The sequence below is a fragment of the Gymnoscopelus microlampas genome, assembly GCF_963454915.1.
Source record: "Gymnoscopelus microlampas genome assembly, chromosome: 5".
Taxonomy (NCBI): Eukaryota; Metazoa; Chordata; class Actinopteri; order Myctophiformes; family Myctophidae; genus Gymnoscopelus; species Gymnoscopelus microlampas.
Window position 1 is genome coordinate 22299302 of NC_139942.1, and position 17843 is coordinate 22317144.

A 17843-nucleotide genomic window follows, 5' to 3' on the forward strand; every position below is an offset into this window, starting at 1 on the left:
ATTCATAATTTGTCAGTCTCATAAAAGTATTGTCGCAAGAAAACCTTGTATGTGTTACTTTTCAGGAAATTTAGTTACAAGCTTGTTAATATTTTTCATTTGGTAAATATTTATAAAGCTCACAGCCTTAACTTTCAGAATTCTTTAAAAATAGCAGACCTAAAAGCTTGATAATACTTCTCATTGGTTAAATGTTTATAAAACCCATAAACAGAACCACTTTCAAAATTAAGATATTTCCCACACTGCCAATACATAACATAATTGCTTGCTTAAAGTTCTTTCTAATTGGTCTAACAGGCCTAAATGGTGTAATGTTTTTCTTTTCTTTTTAGCTCCAGACCCAAAAGTGTTTGTTTGAAATCACTTGATTTATTTGGATGTGTGTGCCCTTAAGCCTGTTCTAATGTTTAAAAAAGCAGATCTAAGTTACTTTACTTAACTTGCAATGCTTGCTTTTCCCCCCCTGTGACACAAATGTTTCTTTTTGCGTGACACTATGAAGTAGGGTAGTAATTCATGAAAAAAACATAGAATGTTGAAACATGGATATACAAGGTTTCCGCTTCAACGCAACTGTATGTTAAAATCAAAGTCAGTGATTATCTTCACATTCACAGAATCCTAACGGGGCGAACCCCATCCATTTGGTAGTCACAAGTCTGACCCCAGATCTGTTGTATCTCTCAGTCTCACTGTGTCTTTGCCTCCAGGAGGGCGTTGGGCACCAGGTGTACCTGTGGAGAGGCACATCCGTTGAGGTGTCGGAGGGAGTCAGTCCCCAGGTAGGCTAGCAGCAGCTCAGAGCGCCTGTGGAGTAGGTGGAGCATGTCCTCTGCCAGGCTCTCCACTGTGGAGTATCGAACTTTTTCCATGTCAAAGATGTCCTTCAGGAAGAACAATACCTGATCCTGCGGGGCCAGAGACACGGATAAAAGAAGTCATACATGCACCATGAAGCAAAGCAATTACTTTAGGTGCGTCATATCGCAATAGTTATTAAACTTTAATTGGAGACATTTCAACACTGAATGTCTACTACTTGAATATCCAGAACTGGACATACAATACATCCAATAATGTGACACAGCACAACATTATGCTTTCTCTGCTATTTGATTCCTTCACAAACAAGGAAACTTGAGCCAAGTGATTTCAACAAATAGAGATTGCAATACACCTCACCTCCATAGAGGTGAGGCAATGATATTTCATTTCTAATCGTTCATGTAGAGAAACAATCTTATACACAATAAGAACTAACAGGAAAAGTCCATTTCATTATTATCAAAGGTTAACTGACCTTGAAGAAACAGCAGAAGTCATGCAAGGAGCTCTTGGGTCCGAGGAAGCCCCAGGCCAGGACTGGGCTGATATGTTCACACACAGCATAGAAATGGGCTATGAACCCATCAGACACCTGAGGTGAAACCATACCATAAGTGACATGCAGGGAGTTAGCAAGCTGTTACACATTATAGGATTGTACGACTATATTTTCACCTGTTACACAAGGTCAAAGTTGATCTAAGTTGCCAGTGTAAATGTACTATTATTATAATACAGAATTTGGAATTACATGATTACACGAATATCTATTTCAGTCTTGTACAATACCTTCATGTGTTGTCTCTTCTGCTTCAGCACTGACCAGCAACTAGATGCCACTGCCTGTGAAATATTTGAGTCAGATTAAAAGAACAAGTGGATGTATTCAGTTTAACTACTTTAAACCCTATTTTATACATCAGCTATTCGATAATAGCCAATCTATAAGCTCACAACACGTTGCAATGGAATGTGCTGTGAGATCGTAGATCTGTTATTTACTTATGGGGTGTAACGAAGAGGTCCTCCGTTACTGATAATTGACACTAATTTGCACTTTACTCTTTTGCACAGTATATTTGCACAAGGATATTGGATCATAAGAGCAATGTGCAATATGTTTTAGTGCAATATAATTTGGCAATATATATGGGATGTTGGATTGTGATTTTAATACTGCTTATGTCTGTTCCAGGGTGTTCGGGCAAAAGAGTCCCCAGGGTGCCCGAGCACCATATATGGGTGGACTGGACCACAGTAGAAGAGAGAGGGGGGTTTTGTGTTGTATATTGGAAGCTGCTAATAATGTGATAATGTTTGTTTTGCCATAGGGTACTTAAGTTATATGTTTTTGCCAGGGTTATTGATTCAGATGTTTTAATGGAATGTGTGGTTTAGATTTGTTGCATGTTTGGAGTAACCTGCAACATGGTTGAACCCACACTGATTGACTCACACTGATTGGCTCAGCTGAGTATAAAAGGCTGCCAGAAACAAACATACTCAGTTTTAGTTGTAGGACAAGGACATGGTGGCGCTGCCGACCACCATGCCACCTTCCGCTGCTGATGCCCTTAACCTGTACACTTTGGATGAATAAAAGCACTTTGGTTGCAATTTACACCTGACTCTGTGCTGTTTCCAGCCGCTTATTGGGCCAGTCCTTTACATGGGGGTCTCTGATATAAACTATTTTCAGATGGGGGTTTGCGGCCAGGCTTGACATGAAAATGTATGAGAGCTGGAGTGTTTTTCGTTGCCCACTCACCGTCTCCTTGAAGGAGCTGTTGAGCCAGCGATTGTTGAGAACATTCTGGATGGACATGGGAGGGTTCTCCAGGTCCTCAAACGAGTCCATCAGGATGAAGTCCAGCACAATGTCGTAGAAGTTGAGATGCTTAACCTAGCCAGGAGGAATACCCAGGTTGAGTTGAAATGGACCATTTCTCAACATGACTGAGAACCCCCTAGGGCCTATGGTGAGTAATGCATGCACACAGATCTTCTTAGTACAACTGTACTTTAGAGCTATGGTAAATGGACTTTGCCAATGTTTTTCTCCAAGCGCTTTACAATGTATTTCACATTCACCCATTCACACACCGATGGCGGAGGAAACCATGCAAGGCTCCAACCTGCTCATCGGGAGCAGTTAGCGGTTCAGTGTCTTGCTTAAAGGACACTTCAACACGTAGCCAGGAGGAGCTCGGATCGAACCTGAAACCTTCGGATTCCAAAACGTCCGCTCTACCTCCTGAGCCACTGCCGCCCTACAGCTGCTTAGTACTGTCAGATTCTTCCACTGGCGGTTAAGTGCTTTTCTCAAAGCTATGACTGTGATAGTCTCATGTGGGCAAACCCACTGTTGTTGTATGTCATCAATTCCAGCGACAGAGGGACTGAATCTCAAGTCAGAATGTCTTGGGTTTTGCCACAGAAAAAGTCAGGTAAGCCTCTGATTGGTTGGGCTGCAGAAGTCTGTGTTGGGTCAATTTATATGTCTATCAGGCATTTTGTTTTTGTCTACGAGTCACTCCTTAACCACTTTTCAATAGTTGTGCCCCAGAAGTTAGATTTCAAATTGTCGAGGCTATGTCTATGATAGTTGTTTTCATTATTTGCCTGCCCATAGTGTGTGTATGTACACTATGTGAGGGGAATTAATTATTCCCCTCCCCTGAATGTATAAGTCCAGCATCTTTGCTACATACTCCCTCCAGCTCGAAATTGTGAAGATTACATGACATATTTATCAGATGAAATGTTTTGTTTCTCTTGTGTAGTGTTTTCTGTGGTATGTTTATGATGAAAGATACAAACTCAGTTGCATCTTTGCAACTCTACTGAGCTCTCTGAATTATGAACAAATGGAAAAAATATTCAGACACGCTTGAGGAAACAAGAAAGTGTTCATCCTTCTTACAAGTTCTTACAAGCCAGTTAACAGTGTTTATGTGTGCACAGTGTTTGTGTTATTATCGTGTGCACCGTATATCTATAACACAAGGAATCTCACCCCGCGTGTGGCGAGTTCCACTTCAGTGTTTTCCCAGTGTTCCGTTTGTTCCATGAAGGAAATCATCTCTTCAAACACTTCCTCAAATCTCGCCGGGTTCTGGCAGACAAAAAAGAAAAAGAAAATGTGGTAAAAACAATCACTAATTTGTTTGAGGTTTAAGTTAAATTTGGTGTGTGTGAAATGAATGTAGGACTATTGCGGGTTCGGTCTTGCCTTTCTTGCTTTAACAATTATAGAAGACAAGATTTTCTTTCCGGTGTCAGCCAGAAACGTCCTGGTCGCCGTCTCGCATAAAATGAGCTGGAGGAAAAACAAGACGTGTTTTATAGCCTTAAGTCTTATTTATGCTTCGGAGAAAAAGTGTCTCTTTCTTGACACTTTATGCCAAAGCATACAGTATATTAGGCTGAGTTCTTGTTTAACTTTACTCCACATACTGAGGCATGAGCCATACCTGACACGCCTGCCGCACACAATGCAACTTGGCCAAGAAGTCTGTGTCCCCAACACACTCAAGCATCTCCGTTCTGTCATCGAAAAGGCATATAAAATAACAATGACAATAAATAATTTACATGATCTAAGCTCTCTGCATCATCCAATTTAAGGCCCATTCCAACTAGGCTTTGGAAAAGATATTCATCGACATAAGAATTAGAAGCACAAAAGCGATGAAAGCTGAATATATGTAAGGGAATTTGTCTAGGTAAACACACTGCCACACTCAATCAGATGAAGCAGGTAATCGTACCGTATCACCCTACAGGAGATGTTACCGTCCTCTGCCATCTGCAGTGCCTCTTCGTAGAAGGGGTAACGGCAGAGTGTGCCCACAGCACAGGAACTCCTTAGCTCTCTGTGCTCTGATAGCTGTGACACAAAAGGACAGCATGCTGTAGGTAGGAAACTGAGTGCCATGCAGTAATAGACCAGTGGTTCTCAAGCATTTTCACGTCAAGGACCCACAAATGTATTTGGCCATGGAACCCCATCTGAAAAGATTTGGTGCCAGGGAACCCCATAAGAGAAGATTTGTGTACAGAATTTCAAAATTATTCAAAATGTTTCCAAACTTTTAACCATTTTTCAAAATGTTTCCAAACTTTTAACCATTTTTCATAATGTTTCAAAAATAGCAGATCTACAAGCTCACAATGCGTCGCATCGTGTTGTGTGAGCTTGTAGATCTACTATTTATGAATAGCCAAAGTATAAAATAGGATTAAAGTGGTTAAACGTATTTTGATGCTACTGTATAACCAATTTAGCTGGGGACTCCCTGGAACCCCCTCAAGGACCCCGGACCCCACTTTGGGAACCACTGATATAGACAATATACAGCATGATGTTTTTTTATTAATCACGGTCTGTACATAACTCGTCCTGTGTTGTTTGTGCTTTCACTGAGGAGGCATTGGTTTTCTGGTGATGGATTAGGTAAGTAGTTAGGTAGGTAGATATCTTCTGTGAATCCTCCGTGTCAAGTTAATAAAGTAAGTCGGAATCATGGTTAAGCATATTAAGCAGGTCACAAGTCCTTGTGTCTAAACCTGAGACGTCCTGTTCCACAGAGCTCTGACTCTATTAAACCCTTAGTCGCCTTGAGCTAACCTCGCATCACCAGGCTTTTACAACCTTGAGCAGTCTTGCTTTGATTAACCCTGCAGGCTGTACCGACAATCACTCTCGATAAATGTCCTTGAGACTTCTCCCTTCCAATTTTGAATAATCTTAATGTTTTGAGATCTTGTTGGCTTTAACTTATTATTGATTTACTGTCTACGTATAAAGCAGTTTGTACCGCTGTGTTATACAAATAAAGTTTCTTCTTCTTATTCGTTATACCATCCCAAACCAGGCTGAGTTCTCTCAACGTTGTCTTAACCTTGGAGGAAACACAGCAGTAGTCTCCAGAGTGACAAGATGTATATACAGTACAATGATGGAGGAATGTTAAACGGTCTAATTATAGATCACTGACCCAGTTCTACTGGCAAGATCTTACCCTGCCCCCTCAGTGCTACAACATACAGAGAGCACACAGTTGGGGTTCATTTGATCCAACCTTCATTCTCAAGAAATCATTCAATGTTTGGATAGAAAAAGCTTGTTGAGAGAAAAAGATGCAGCAGTTTTAAAATCAAGTTTTTAGTCTCCACAAAATGGCAAATCAATCTCAAATAAATATGTCCTTGTAAAATCAAAACCCATTAATCCTTCATTTAACACCACAGCACTAGTTACACAGACGGACCTCTCATGTACTTAGTTGACGAACATAGCCGATGTACTGGTGTAAGCTCACAACGAGTCACGAGTGTGACTGTGAGCTTGTAGATCTGTTATTTTTGCCAAAATGTTCACAGAAGAGGGAGTAGGGACGTTGTGAGTAAATGAGATAAAATAGCTACAACTGTACATAAACAGCAGAGCTGTTTATGTACAGGTAGAACTATGCCGTCTGTATCAAGCCCCCCTGCTGTTACCAAGCTTCAGTTCCTACAGCTCAAACCAGCTGAGATTACGTAGGCAGCCGGCTATACTTGCTTTCCCCACCTAACTCAAACCAAATCTCCCTTTCTGCTCCTTGGTCTTAGCTTAATGTTTTTAGCCTTTAACTTCTTTTTTTCCCTCCTAAATAAAATTGTTTATTTTTAAGCTGTTTTGTAAAGCGACTTTGGGTACTAAGAAAAGCGCTATATAAGTCTGATGTATTATTATTATTATGCCATGCTGCCTTCAAGTTACTACTGTAAGTGCTCCATTTGTGTGCTTACTGTTCAAATGGACTACACTCCCAGCTGAACCTCAGATCTACAGTTAAGACCAGCCTATAACAACTAATGCACATACACAGAACTAGGGAACATGCCATGGTCAAGCAGTTGTATTGTAATTTAATTTTCTCATTTCATCATTTGTCAAGCAAAGATTTGTCAAAATTATATATATTTTTTTAAGAAAAGAAATATTTCCATTTTTAAGTATATTAGTGGTCAAATGAAAAAGACGAACAATCTTTTTTTATTCATCCCCAGTTCTTAAAATAATAAAAATAATAATAGTGTGGGTTTTTCACTCACAAACTTACCACAAATGTGTGTGGCAGATGATTGTCTTACCTCAGCAGCAGACACAAAGGAGTCATTGGAGGCGATGCTCATGCTGTCTCTCATACAGGTGTCCTCTCGGTCCTCTCTGGCTGAGATATCTGTCATGTTATCTGGTAGAGGGAACAACAAATAACATTGTTACAGAAGCTGTCTCTCAGGCAGGTGTCCTCTAGGTCCTCTCTATCTGGAAACATCCGCTGAAGTTGGAATACATTTCAAGAGATACATGCATTAAGACCATTTAACACCTTGCGTTTTGTTTCATACATGTACTGTACATGCTGTAGACCTACTGGTTACAACCTTCTACTTATAGTAATGCATTTATTCTTCTATGTGGCATCATGTCTATGTTGTGTGGACCTTTGAAACACATTGATAAAAGTCTACCGGGCTTATCTATTCAATAGCCAGCAGGTTTGTGTGATGCAAACAGGAGTGACATTGAAGAAACAGTAGTTTTATTGCATTCTTCCTGACTGCCATAGGCAGTGCTTCAAACTGGATGTTATCCGTCTTGCGTGCACAAGAAGCATAACATCCAGTGTTAAGCACTGCCCCTGGTAGTGAGGAATAGAATCGTAGTTACATACAGTACGTAACACTCCCGTTCTCCATCAGGTCAAAAGGACAACAGATGGTGGAAGAGCAGGACAAACTGTGGAATTGTATTAGAAACCAGACTCCTTCTACTATGGCCCGTTAACTTTCAACTTACCCTTGAATTGTTACAGAGAAGCCAGTCGGTAAAATTCATGCAACTGCACAAACATTTATTCCAAAATTAGAAACCTTCTTTTCAGATCTACAAGCTTACAACATGTCGCATTGCGGCTTCTGAGCTTGTAGATCGACTATTATCGCTACTTTTGGGCTACTTTTGGAAGTTTCCAACAGTGAATATAACATATACTGACTGACCCTGTCGGTTGCTGTGTGATGATGAGGACTCTGAGGTGTCCAGTGCTTCTTCAAAGTCCTCCTGGAGACGGTAGGCCTTCTCCAGCAGAGACTCCAGCTTGTGGACGAACTCAGAACTGATCATGTCCTAGAAAGAGAGCAGCCATGTTCTACCGTTATGTATGTGATTCTCAAACTGTATCATTTCATTGACCCCCAGTTTGATATGCATTAGGCCACAGGCACCCATTTGATACCCCTGGACCCCAAGAATCTAATGTGAATTAAGAAAAGTCTTACTTTAACTGTGAGTGTGTACAGATGGAACCAAATAGACCCATGTCCATTTGGTTCCATTTGTACACTTTGGACCCCAAGTTGAGAACCACTGATATTGAGTTTAAAACAGAGACAGGTTGCTCACCAATATCTATTCATACCTACAGTAAACACATTCATCCCATGACTATTTCACATTTTCTTTATATGATAAAATGATACTTCAGTTCATTGTCAAGATGGCGTTCCAATTTTCCAATCATTACATTTGCGTCAGGACCCGATGTATTAATTGCTCTTTAAATGCCACCTCATTGCCAAATTTTTGTTCCGACCCACTGGTTGAGAAACACTATAGCAAACAGAAGCAGGGTCAGGAATATCAATTCACTCTTCATTGAGACTTTAGCCCAGTGACCTTTTCACAGACTCTCAATGTGCTTTGAGTTTGCACCGCACATCATTTCATAGAGTCAGCTCACTAGTTTTGTGTACTTGAGCCATTGGCACGGCTGCCAACAGTGGTCCGTTTTTCCATTATCTGACCCAAACAGACATCCATATAAGACATCTATAAAACAATCCATTTCCATTGAAGAGATACTGTAGGCATCTGTCTTGTTAATACTTTCTTTACTTTTGTTTCTTGCAAAGAAGTTCAATGTGCAGTGGATCCTTACAGTGGTCAGAATGATCCATTATTTGGTCCATTATTTGTACATTCTCAGAGTTAAATGAATACTCAGGATCTTTCAGCATATGCTGTAATTCTCCACTTCGATACAGTCATGCTCTAGCTAGCCTACTCGTGCATTCAATATGCTCTAGTTTTAGGTGTTTCAAGTGAGGTCTATTAATAGATCTACTGTATGTCCAACCGATTCTCCATGCCTGCCTTCAACACCTCAGTACTTCAAAGGAGAACATTTTTGCGTAGTACATTATTTAAGTCCTTTTCATTCTTTAATAAACATGGTTTCGATCTTCTCAGATTTGGTTCCACGGAGTATAGTAGACTATTACTTTGTATTAAGAAAACAATAGCATACCAAGATACTGTCAATCAAAAAATGTATGAATTGTTATGGCTGCAGAGGGACAGTTTGCAACAATTCCACACATGGTTTCAAAGCAGGGGCGTCAATTGGGTATGGCAAGGTATAGCAGGTGCCATACCTTGGCTCCAAAAAGAACCTAGAGTAGAATAGTAGCCTAATGCAGGTGTAAGGCCATTGTGTTTGTATTGTGTTATAGGTACTGTATATTGCATAGTTTTCTATGCATTTCTGGGTTTTGGGGGGGTTTAACCCCCTAAAAAGAATTCGGTCGCGCGGCAAAGCCGCGCCCCCAGGATTGGTGTCCCTTATTTTCATCTCTGGGAGTTGAAAATAAGGAACGCCACTGTTTCAAAGGAGTTCCTAAATCCTAATCGGGTCAACCCTGTAAAGAACTTATGTAAAGCATGCACTAATAATACTGCAATGTACTTAAAATGTTGTGAATGTTTAAATTATCCTCCTCAGACGAGCAAGCACCAGACAGGACATGTGTTTGGGTGGACGAGCTTAAGTATCTAACTTGAACTAATCTAAAAACCTTTGTACTAATCCTAAGAGTCACTGAAGTAGAGTTCAACTGAACCCAGTGACATGAGGCGTTGAGTGAGATCTACTGTATTCATAGGTCTCCATTTTAGACTATTTCCAAGCAAAAATACATCTGGTTTTCATTTATATGTTGAAACGCAACAATTGTGTGAGATATAAGTATTTCTTTTTTTTTTTTTTGTATAATTTTTATCCCACGATTTTGTAACCCATATTTTTTCACCCAGTGCCAATTGCCTATGTAATCCTGGGCGCTACTCTCCCTCTGCCAGCCTAGGGAGAGCCCAAGCTGAAGCTCATGCCTCCTTCAATGCATGAGGAGCAAGCAGGCCGCTTCTTATCACCCAACAGGGGGGAGGTTCCCTGGTTAGACGTAGCGCGTGGAAGGAACACGTTATTCCAACCAGTTCCTTTCCCCTCCATCAGGCGCCCTGGCTGACCAGGGGGAGGCAGTATAGTGACCAGGATTACTGCATGTTTTTGTGAGGGTATTAACTACCCTAGGAGACACGGGGAGAACATGCAAACTCCACACAGAAAGGAGATATAAGTATTTCAAATGCATCTAAATGCCTCTAGGTCCGACTCATCTTATAGATCATAACTGGACATTTCTAAAGACGTGAAATGGTGCTTGCTTTGACAGTGTAGCAATATACAGCCAGTACTAGATACAGACTAATAAATCATTATCTAAAACTCATCATAATTATCATAAGTCAGGGTGCCTCTGTTGAAAGACCTTTGGTAACTACTACTGGTTTACAATTACATTTAATGGACTGAAGACATTTAGGTATATAAGATTAATAAGAGATAAGATAAGTTCAGCTTGACCTGTATATGTATAATGTCAAAATCTAAATGGAATATCAATGTCATGCAAGTACTGTAAAAAATAATATGTGTGAATAAACACTCAATTTATACAATTCATTTAATTGGTTAAAGTCACACTGTGTAACATCAAACACATCTGGTAGCTGTTAGAACGGCAATTCCAAGAATTCAGTTTGAAAGAAAATGGAATCGTAAACAAAATCGGATTACCGTCCAAAATGAATGCTGCAGGCTCCAAGTGCCGAGGTTCTTTTGGAAAGCAACAACAACGTTTTCAGAAACCGTATGGATTAACTTCAAAATACATAACTAAATGCATTTCAGGTACCTGCGTTATTTTCACGTGAGTATGGGGGTACACACTCTTGAAAATAATTTTCATTTCATTTGTGTTTAGAGAAGTTGTCAAAAACACATTCATATATGGAATGGTTCATGTGAAAACTACATTTTTGTTTAATTGAAAAGGTTACACAGTGTGACTTTAAGATCTTTTGATTTACATACGTATGCGTATGTGCCAACCTCCATGCTCTGCTCGGCAATGGTGTCTCCAGCTGCCATTTTGACTGAAGCACAAGTGGCGTCATCGTCAGTCTGTTTGCTCCTGAACGTCAATGCTTGCTCCCATCGCCTCAGAGCCTCCTCAAACAGCTCCATACCTACACGCACGCACGCACGCACGCACGCGCACACACACACACACACACACACACACACACACACACACACACACACACACACACACACACACACACACACACACACACACACACACACACACACACACACACACACACACACACACACACACACACACACACACACACATATTTCTATGAGTCCTGTGCTGAAGAAAATGTCATCCCACATGTCATCCATTCATATGTATGTATTCACTGATGGTATGTTTTCTTTCCTCACCCATAAGGTACAGGTTTTCTGGTGTGGTCACAGGTATGCTGACCACATTGCAGATGTCATCGTCCAGTGATCTGTCCCAACAACTGGATTCATTAGCGCACGTGCAGCTACTGGCTGAGTTAATGCTCTTCACCTAGGAGGAGATGAGGGAGGATGGCAGATAGAGGTACAAAGTAAGGCTAGGCATGTCCCGATCATGACATTTTACATGACGATTAATTGTCATACAAATGATTAGCGATTAACAATTTATTTATTGTGATTTTGGCATTGAACATTGGAACATATATATATATACAAAAATAATTTATTTTAGGCTTCGTAAAGAAAAATTGCACAGGGCAGATATGACAAATACTTTAAATATACAAACTAAGAAATTGTATACTGTACTTTATTTTTTTGTTAAACAGTGGAAATTGCCGATCTACAAGCTCACCAAGCTTTTTTTTATAATATTTTTTTTAAAGTTGGGATTAGAAGATTATGTAATAATTGTGAGAGGCCTAGGTAAGGCTTGACAGAACAGCAGCAGCAGGCAAAAGCATGCCATCACTTTCATATTCCAAACTGAGTAGTTAAATGCTAATGAGTGTATTAGCACAATCTAGTCAAACTCGAGTCAAGTGATATTTGTTTGCACTTGATTTAACCTTTGCAGTGTGGTTTACTGTGTCAGGAAACACTAATTAGTGTAGAAACACTAAAATGTCTTTCAAACACCATTTCCAAAGCCAAACTACAGTATCAGGCACTTATCATCATTGTGCCCTATGATGCAACCTCACGCACTAGACACGTGGATTAAAAGGAACTATGAAAAGTATCAGTTGAAGCTATTTTTCCTGTGATCCCATCTTGACTCCTGACTAGACTATTGAGCCTGACTAGACTATTGAGTCAAAACGTACCCCAGTACCCATGATGATCACATCTAGCTTACAATATAGGCATTTAGCTCACGTCTAATACAGAGGGGGTTTACAACAAGTGCAACTATATACTACGTTTTGGTTCCGCCAGCCTCCAACCACTTTGCATGTGTGCTCATATCTTACCGAGGTCAGACTCTGCAGGGACCCAGACAGTTTGCTATAGGGTCCTCTGTTGGGGAGCTGATCACAGGAATCACCATTCTTGGAGTTGAGGGAGAGAGTGACGCTGTGTTGGTTGTTGTTGTTGCCTTAGAGAGAGAGAGACAGAGAGATGATCACAGTGACAGCACACAGGAGATATGTTTACTGTCGCACTACACAAGCATGGGTCAGGACAATAGCTTAAGTGGCTTTTAAAAAGCCATTTAAGCTATAACTAGGCTAAGTTTGAACTTAGTGTGAGGTGGTGCAACTGGCTCCTGTGATGAGCAGCCCTGATCGGCCCACTAGCAAAGCTGTGTAAGTAATTCTCTTGCTGCTTCTGCTTGAATGACTGATATTGCTATAGTGCGTAGCAAAAAATCCTGAAGGAGGGCGTCAACAAGTGTCAATTGGTAGCGGTGGACATCTTGGTGGGACAATGTTACTACTACATTAGGATATGTTTGATAATGTCAGATATAGTTGGATCACACGATACGTAGAAAATAATCCTCACGCCTAAATAATTTACTGTGATTGTCTGATCTCTCTGAAAATCATTGTATACTCTATGTGACAAATGCAGGTTTGAACAAATGCTAAGAACCATAAAACTACTTCCTCATCATCATCATCAGCTTAACTAGTTTTTAGGCCATTTAATGTAATACACTTTTTCTATATGACTCTGATCACTAAATACTAAGTAAGTTAAAGTGTTTATCTGTACCCTGGTCTGTATTAAACATGGTAGCTTAGTAGAGGACTGCTTGTAATTGTGATTAGATTATACACTATAACCACTAGTCTACAACATAAAATCAAGATCCCATGTCAGCTTGTTATTCCCATTTATCGGTAGAGGCTTAACTTGTAAGTACAGTGGCAAACATTTTTATTGCTGAATATTGCAATTGCACTACAAAAATGTGATACTCTGAAACCGCTTTACATGATTAAAAACCTCTTCCATTTGTAACACTGCCCAGGCCTATAGTCCCTTACCGTTCCCCGTTATGACGGAAGGGAATTCAAAGCTGGCCTGTTCCCACTCGGGTGACTGGCACTTCTTCTTTCCCTTCCGCCTCTGGAAGTGGCGTGCGAGGAAGAGAAGTGAAACGCCACCGAGAGCGGTGGCAACCACTAGCTTCTTGGCATCTGTGCTGAGGCTCACCTAGGAGGAGAGACGTAAAGAGACAGAGTTAGGATAACGCATAACATATACAGTAGTATAGCATGTTATTATACTGTGTGTGTGTGTGTGTGTGTGTGTGTGTGTGTGTGTGTGTGTGTGTGTGTGTGTGTGTGTGTGTGTGTGTGTGTGTGTGTGTGTGTGTGTGTGTGTGTCAATCACACACACACACACACACACACACACACACACACACACACACACACACACACACACACACACACACACACACACACACACACACACACACACACACACAGTATATATGCGGTAGATACAGTACATATGCAGTATAAGACCCCACAAGGGATATTTGTCTACCTGCAGAGTAGGCCATTCAAAAGCCAAAACGTCCAGGGTGAAATGTGCAAAATGTGGAGTAAATCCTCCTATGACTGTCTAACTTGTGTGTGCAACACGATGTAGAAACTTGGTCAGATGCCAGAGAGTTTATGTGGGGACGTGACAGTCTGAACGCACAGCTATCAAATGCACAGAGGACTGGGAGACAGTGTACTGTCTAGAGTTCAAAGTATCAATTTCACACAGCTCACTAAGCCAAATTCAACAGCTATAGATAGCATCATTCGATGATGACGGGCATTACATACGACTATGCTGCCACACATTTCCACCAACTGAAGATTATATAAAAAGGAGAAAGGGATGAAGAGCTATGACAACAGCAATAATATTGACTGAGTGTATACTACATGAGACAGAATATTGATTACATAAACAAAAAGGCACTGAACTGGTGCTGAACCCTGTCGCCATGTTGGTGACACACACAGGCTATCATATTGGCACTGTCACTTTTTGTATATGGATAATGTGAATATATTCCTTTGCCATCTCACTGCCACTGTCAAATTGTGTATTCTGTATGACTCAATATACTCTATTCACACACATTTAATAATACTTGTTATCTGCTGCTAAGTGATTTCTCTTACTTGCACAAGAGACGGCACTCTGCCTTATTTCTATTCTAATTTTTACACTTTTCACACTGTATATTTGATATTATTTTAATTTGTCAATAGCCTTTTTCTTCTTTTGAACTATGTCATACAAACATGTGTACACACACACACACACACACACACACACACACACACACACACACACACACACACTTAATCATTTATTTATGTCCACATAAGAGATACAATACAAGGACACAAATATTAGTACAGTCAGCAAATCATGGACAAATACCCCCACACCCTTCAGGGGTACAAATAACAGCGTCTTCGCCATATTTGGCGGCTACCGATAGTAGAAGAGATTCCACAGAATTTTGCAAGCCGTTTAGCTGCTTTTTTGGCATCCAAAGTTGTTGGAAGCCTCTTACAACCAACCTACAGTATGTACATGTCCTAGGCTGCCAAAGATAAACACAAGTAGATTGCACCTATAGCCTAGCTCTGTGATGGTATGGAGTAGCTGTTGGTATTTAATGACTTTGGTCATAAAAGCTTCCTCTAAGCTAGAGTCAAAGGTGCAGGCCATTTCAAGAATGTAAACTGATCTGGAGCCTTCATTGACAACAACAACATCTGGTGTATTAGCAGACGCACGCACGCACGATCAATCAATTCTGCCAAATTCCAATATTTGAGCGCCCAGGGGATATGTGGTCTGCATGCCCTATACCAGGTTTGACTGAATCAGACCTTATTACGTCGCTTTGCATTGCTTTCTGACCATACTGCCATTTCTAAAGAAACAACATATTTGGCACACCACGGGTCAACTTGAGAAATCAAGCTTTCTCCAAAAGACTGAGATTTTCCCCTTTTGTAAGATTGAAGCCTTCAAAACAGGTTATCTGCGAGAAAATTACACAATTATTTTGTTGTTGTTGTTGTAAAACAACCATGTAGCCTACATCTCATCTGCGTGAAGAAATTGTAGAAGGAGACTGTCATGGTGTTTTGTTTACAACTGAGAACCTTGCACTTACAAAACTAAATCTCACTAAATTGACTCTGCTTTCTGTAGACTTAAATACAAAACCCAGGAGACATTCTGCCGTCACACTTCCCATTCTCACGCAATCCAACCAAGCTGCCTCCTCCTTACCTGTGTGAGGGAGTTGTAGACAGACAGTGGTAGGTCCAGCGCTCGCAGGGCAGCCACCTTGATGGACAACTGGGAACTAGCAAGTGTCTCATGTGTCATTGTGGCAGCATGTCCATGACTTGGCAGCTAGCTAGCCTGTTTTTGTCGCCATCCTGGTCTGGAGCTGTACAGGATGGCAAGGATGATTGACATGTGAGGGCTTAACCTTGGGGGTAAGGACGGGCAGGGACTAGCTTATATAATAAGGTCTGTGGCAACCGTGGCACACGTGCACTGCAAAAGCACACCTGAGTATGGCAGGGCTGCTCAATTGATCATTTTACAAACAAGGAGCCTGTTCTAAGCCATCAAAGCCCGTCATATAGGGCCATGTCATAACCCATGTAATATGCCCCGAATGACAACAAGTAACACCAGTTAGGATGACATGACAGAGTGCTTGTTGTAGCAAATCATGATTGATTATCCTATTTGAAGTTGCCTCCCCATCTGACCTATAAGTGTACCTTGGTCTCCAGAATAACTGCAGCAACGATTAGCTAACTAACTGATCGCTAGCAGCATGTCATGCCTTATAAGTGCATGATCTAAAAAATATATATAATACTGAGGCATCCATCAGGATGGAATTATGAATGACAGGAAAGTTCAGTTCAGGGGTCTCCCTGTCTTTCCAGTTATGTAGTAACGAGAAAATGCATTTCAGGTCAGGATAGCAGGATTTTACAGGTACAGGATAAACAGGATAAACAGGATAACCAAGTGAAATTGGAAGTGATGACACAAAGAAATGAGCAGACAATATTGGAACTGGGACATTCTAAAATTGAAGGTGATAAATGGGTACCCTCTATTGATTGGAAGAAATTGGCAACCCCACCTGAAAATGTATTTTCTGTTTACTAAAGAGATGGAGGGTCGAGACCCCTGTTACTGAACAAACACTCTATAGCGATGATTACTATCGGAATATATAGAGCTTTAACTTGTTCACAAAATATATCATTTACACTACCTTTAATAAAAAATAACACAGCAACAAATTCTAGATCGAAATCAAAACAGCTTGATACATAATCTCTAATATTTAAAAAAATCTATTCAACCTCGAGATAATGTGGCTGCAACAATCAGCAACTGGGAAGTGGACAATATTATATATAATATACATTTTGTTGGGTAATAGGCAACTATTACACACTATACTATAATAATAGGCAACATCACACACTGTGTAGTGTACTCACTGTATGTGTGTTGTTAAACAGGTACAATAACATTCAATCACCCAGCATGTTACTGAACATTACTCTGCAACAAAGATGCTCTTGCTTTTGTAACACTATGCTTATAACATGTATCATGGAAAAACATGCATCAAATATTCTAAGTAAAGGTCTAAAAGGGTTGTGGATTTTGGTCAATAAACCCAAACAGCGTCAATCCTTACTTGCACCAGACAGATAGGTTAAACAGATTAGCATATTAACACCACCTGGATAATAACTGACAGCTTGGCTGATGCTATTAACTAGCTCTACTGGGTTTGCTTGTTTAACGAAACAGGCCATCCATTCCAAAACATTACAATCATACATACAAACCACCATCTGCATGGCGCTTTCTAAACGATATAGTATATACACATTAAAAGGGCAAAGTCATTACATGTTCCGTGCTTGTTGTCCACTTCCTCTGCTCACTGTCCTGCTGTAGATGGTGGCGAATCGGGCGACAGCGTTTCTCCGCGTAGAGGTGACGCTGCCTGGAGCACTGTTTCCCAACCAGTGAGTCGGGACCCATTTGTGTCGCGGATCCATTTTTATGGGTCGCGAGTGAATATTCCTCCATTTTTTGTTTCCCATATACATTTTATATACACATTTTTTTTATACCAAAAAGGAAAAAAGCAACAATCTTCCTGAATTAAAAACAAACTCAATGATTTTTCTAAATAATGTAATAAATACATTTTTA

The 17843-nt window shown here is 40.4% G+C and overlaps 1 protein-coding gene across 2 annotated transcripts; it reads right to left on the bottom strand.

The window, feature by feature from the left end:
* Window positions 1-363: 363 nt before the first annotated feature.
* miga1 (mitoguardin 1) lies at window positions 364-17648 on the bottom strand. Of its 2 annotated transcripts, none has more exons than XM_084058231.1 (16): window positions 17535-17648; window positions 15867-16029; window positions 13592-13760; window positions 12569-12693; window positions 11511-11643; window positions 11112-11248; window positions 7882-8008; window positions 6970-7070; window positions 4599-4717; window positions 4302-4374; window positions 4061-4147; window positions 3845-3943; window positions 2597-2731; window positions 1618-1671; window positions 1304-1420; window positions 364-911 (listed from the first exon to the last, which is right to left on the bottom strand). In XM_084058231.1, the coding sequence occupies exons 2-16, from the start codon at window positions 15963-15965 to the stop codon at window positions 693-695; spliced, it is 1794 nt and encodes a 597-aa protein (XP_083914357.1). In that variant the 5' UTR covers window positions 15966-16029; window positions 17535-17648; the 3' UTR covers window positions 364-692. The 2 variants fall into 2 exon arrangements, with proteins under 2 accessions (XP_083914357.1, XP_083914356.1); XM_084058230.1 differs by having other exon boundaries at window positions 11094-11248.
* Window positions 17649-17843: the final 195 nt, after the last annotated feature.

Excerpts from the sequence above, each read along its gene's own strand:
- miga1 (XM_084058230.1), bottom strand. The coding sequence starts at position 15,965 with ATGACACATGAGACACTTGCTAGTTCCCAGTTGTCCATCAAGGTGGCT. Across the intron at positions 13,761-15,866 it reads TCTACAACTCCCTCACACAG|GTGAGCCTCAGCACAGATGC; the intron begins GTAAGGAGGAGG and ends CTCTCCTCCTAG. Across the intron at positions 4,148-4,301 it reads GTGTGCGGCAGGCGTGTCAG|CTCATTTTATGCGAGACGGC; the intron begins GTATGGCTCATG and ends TTTTTCCTCCAG.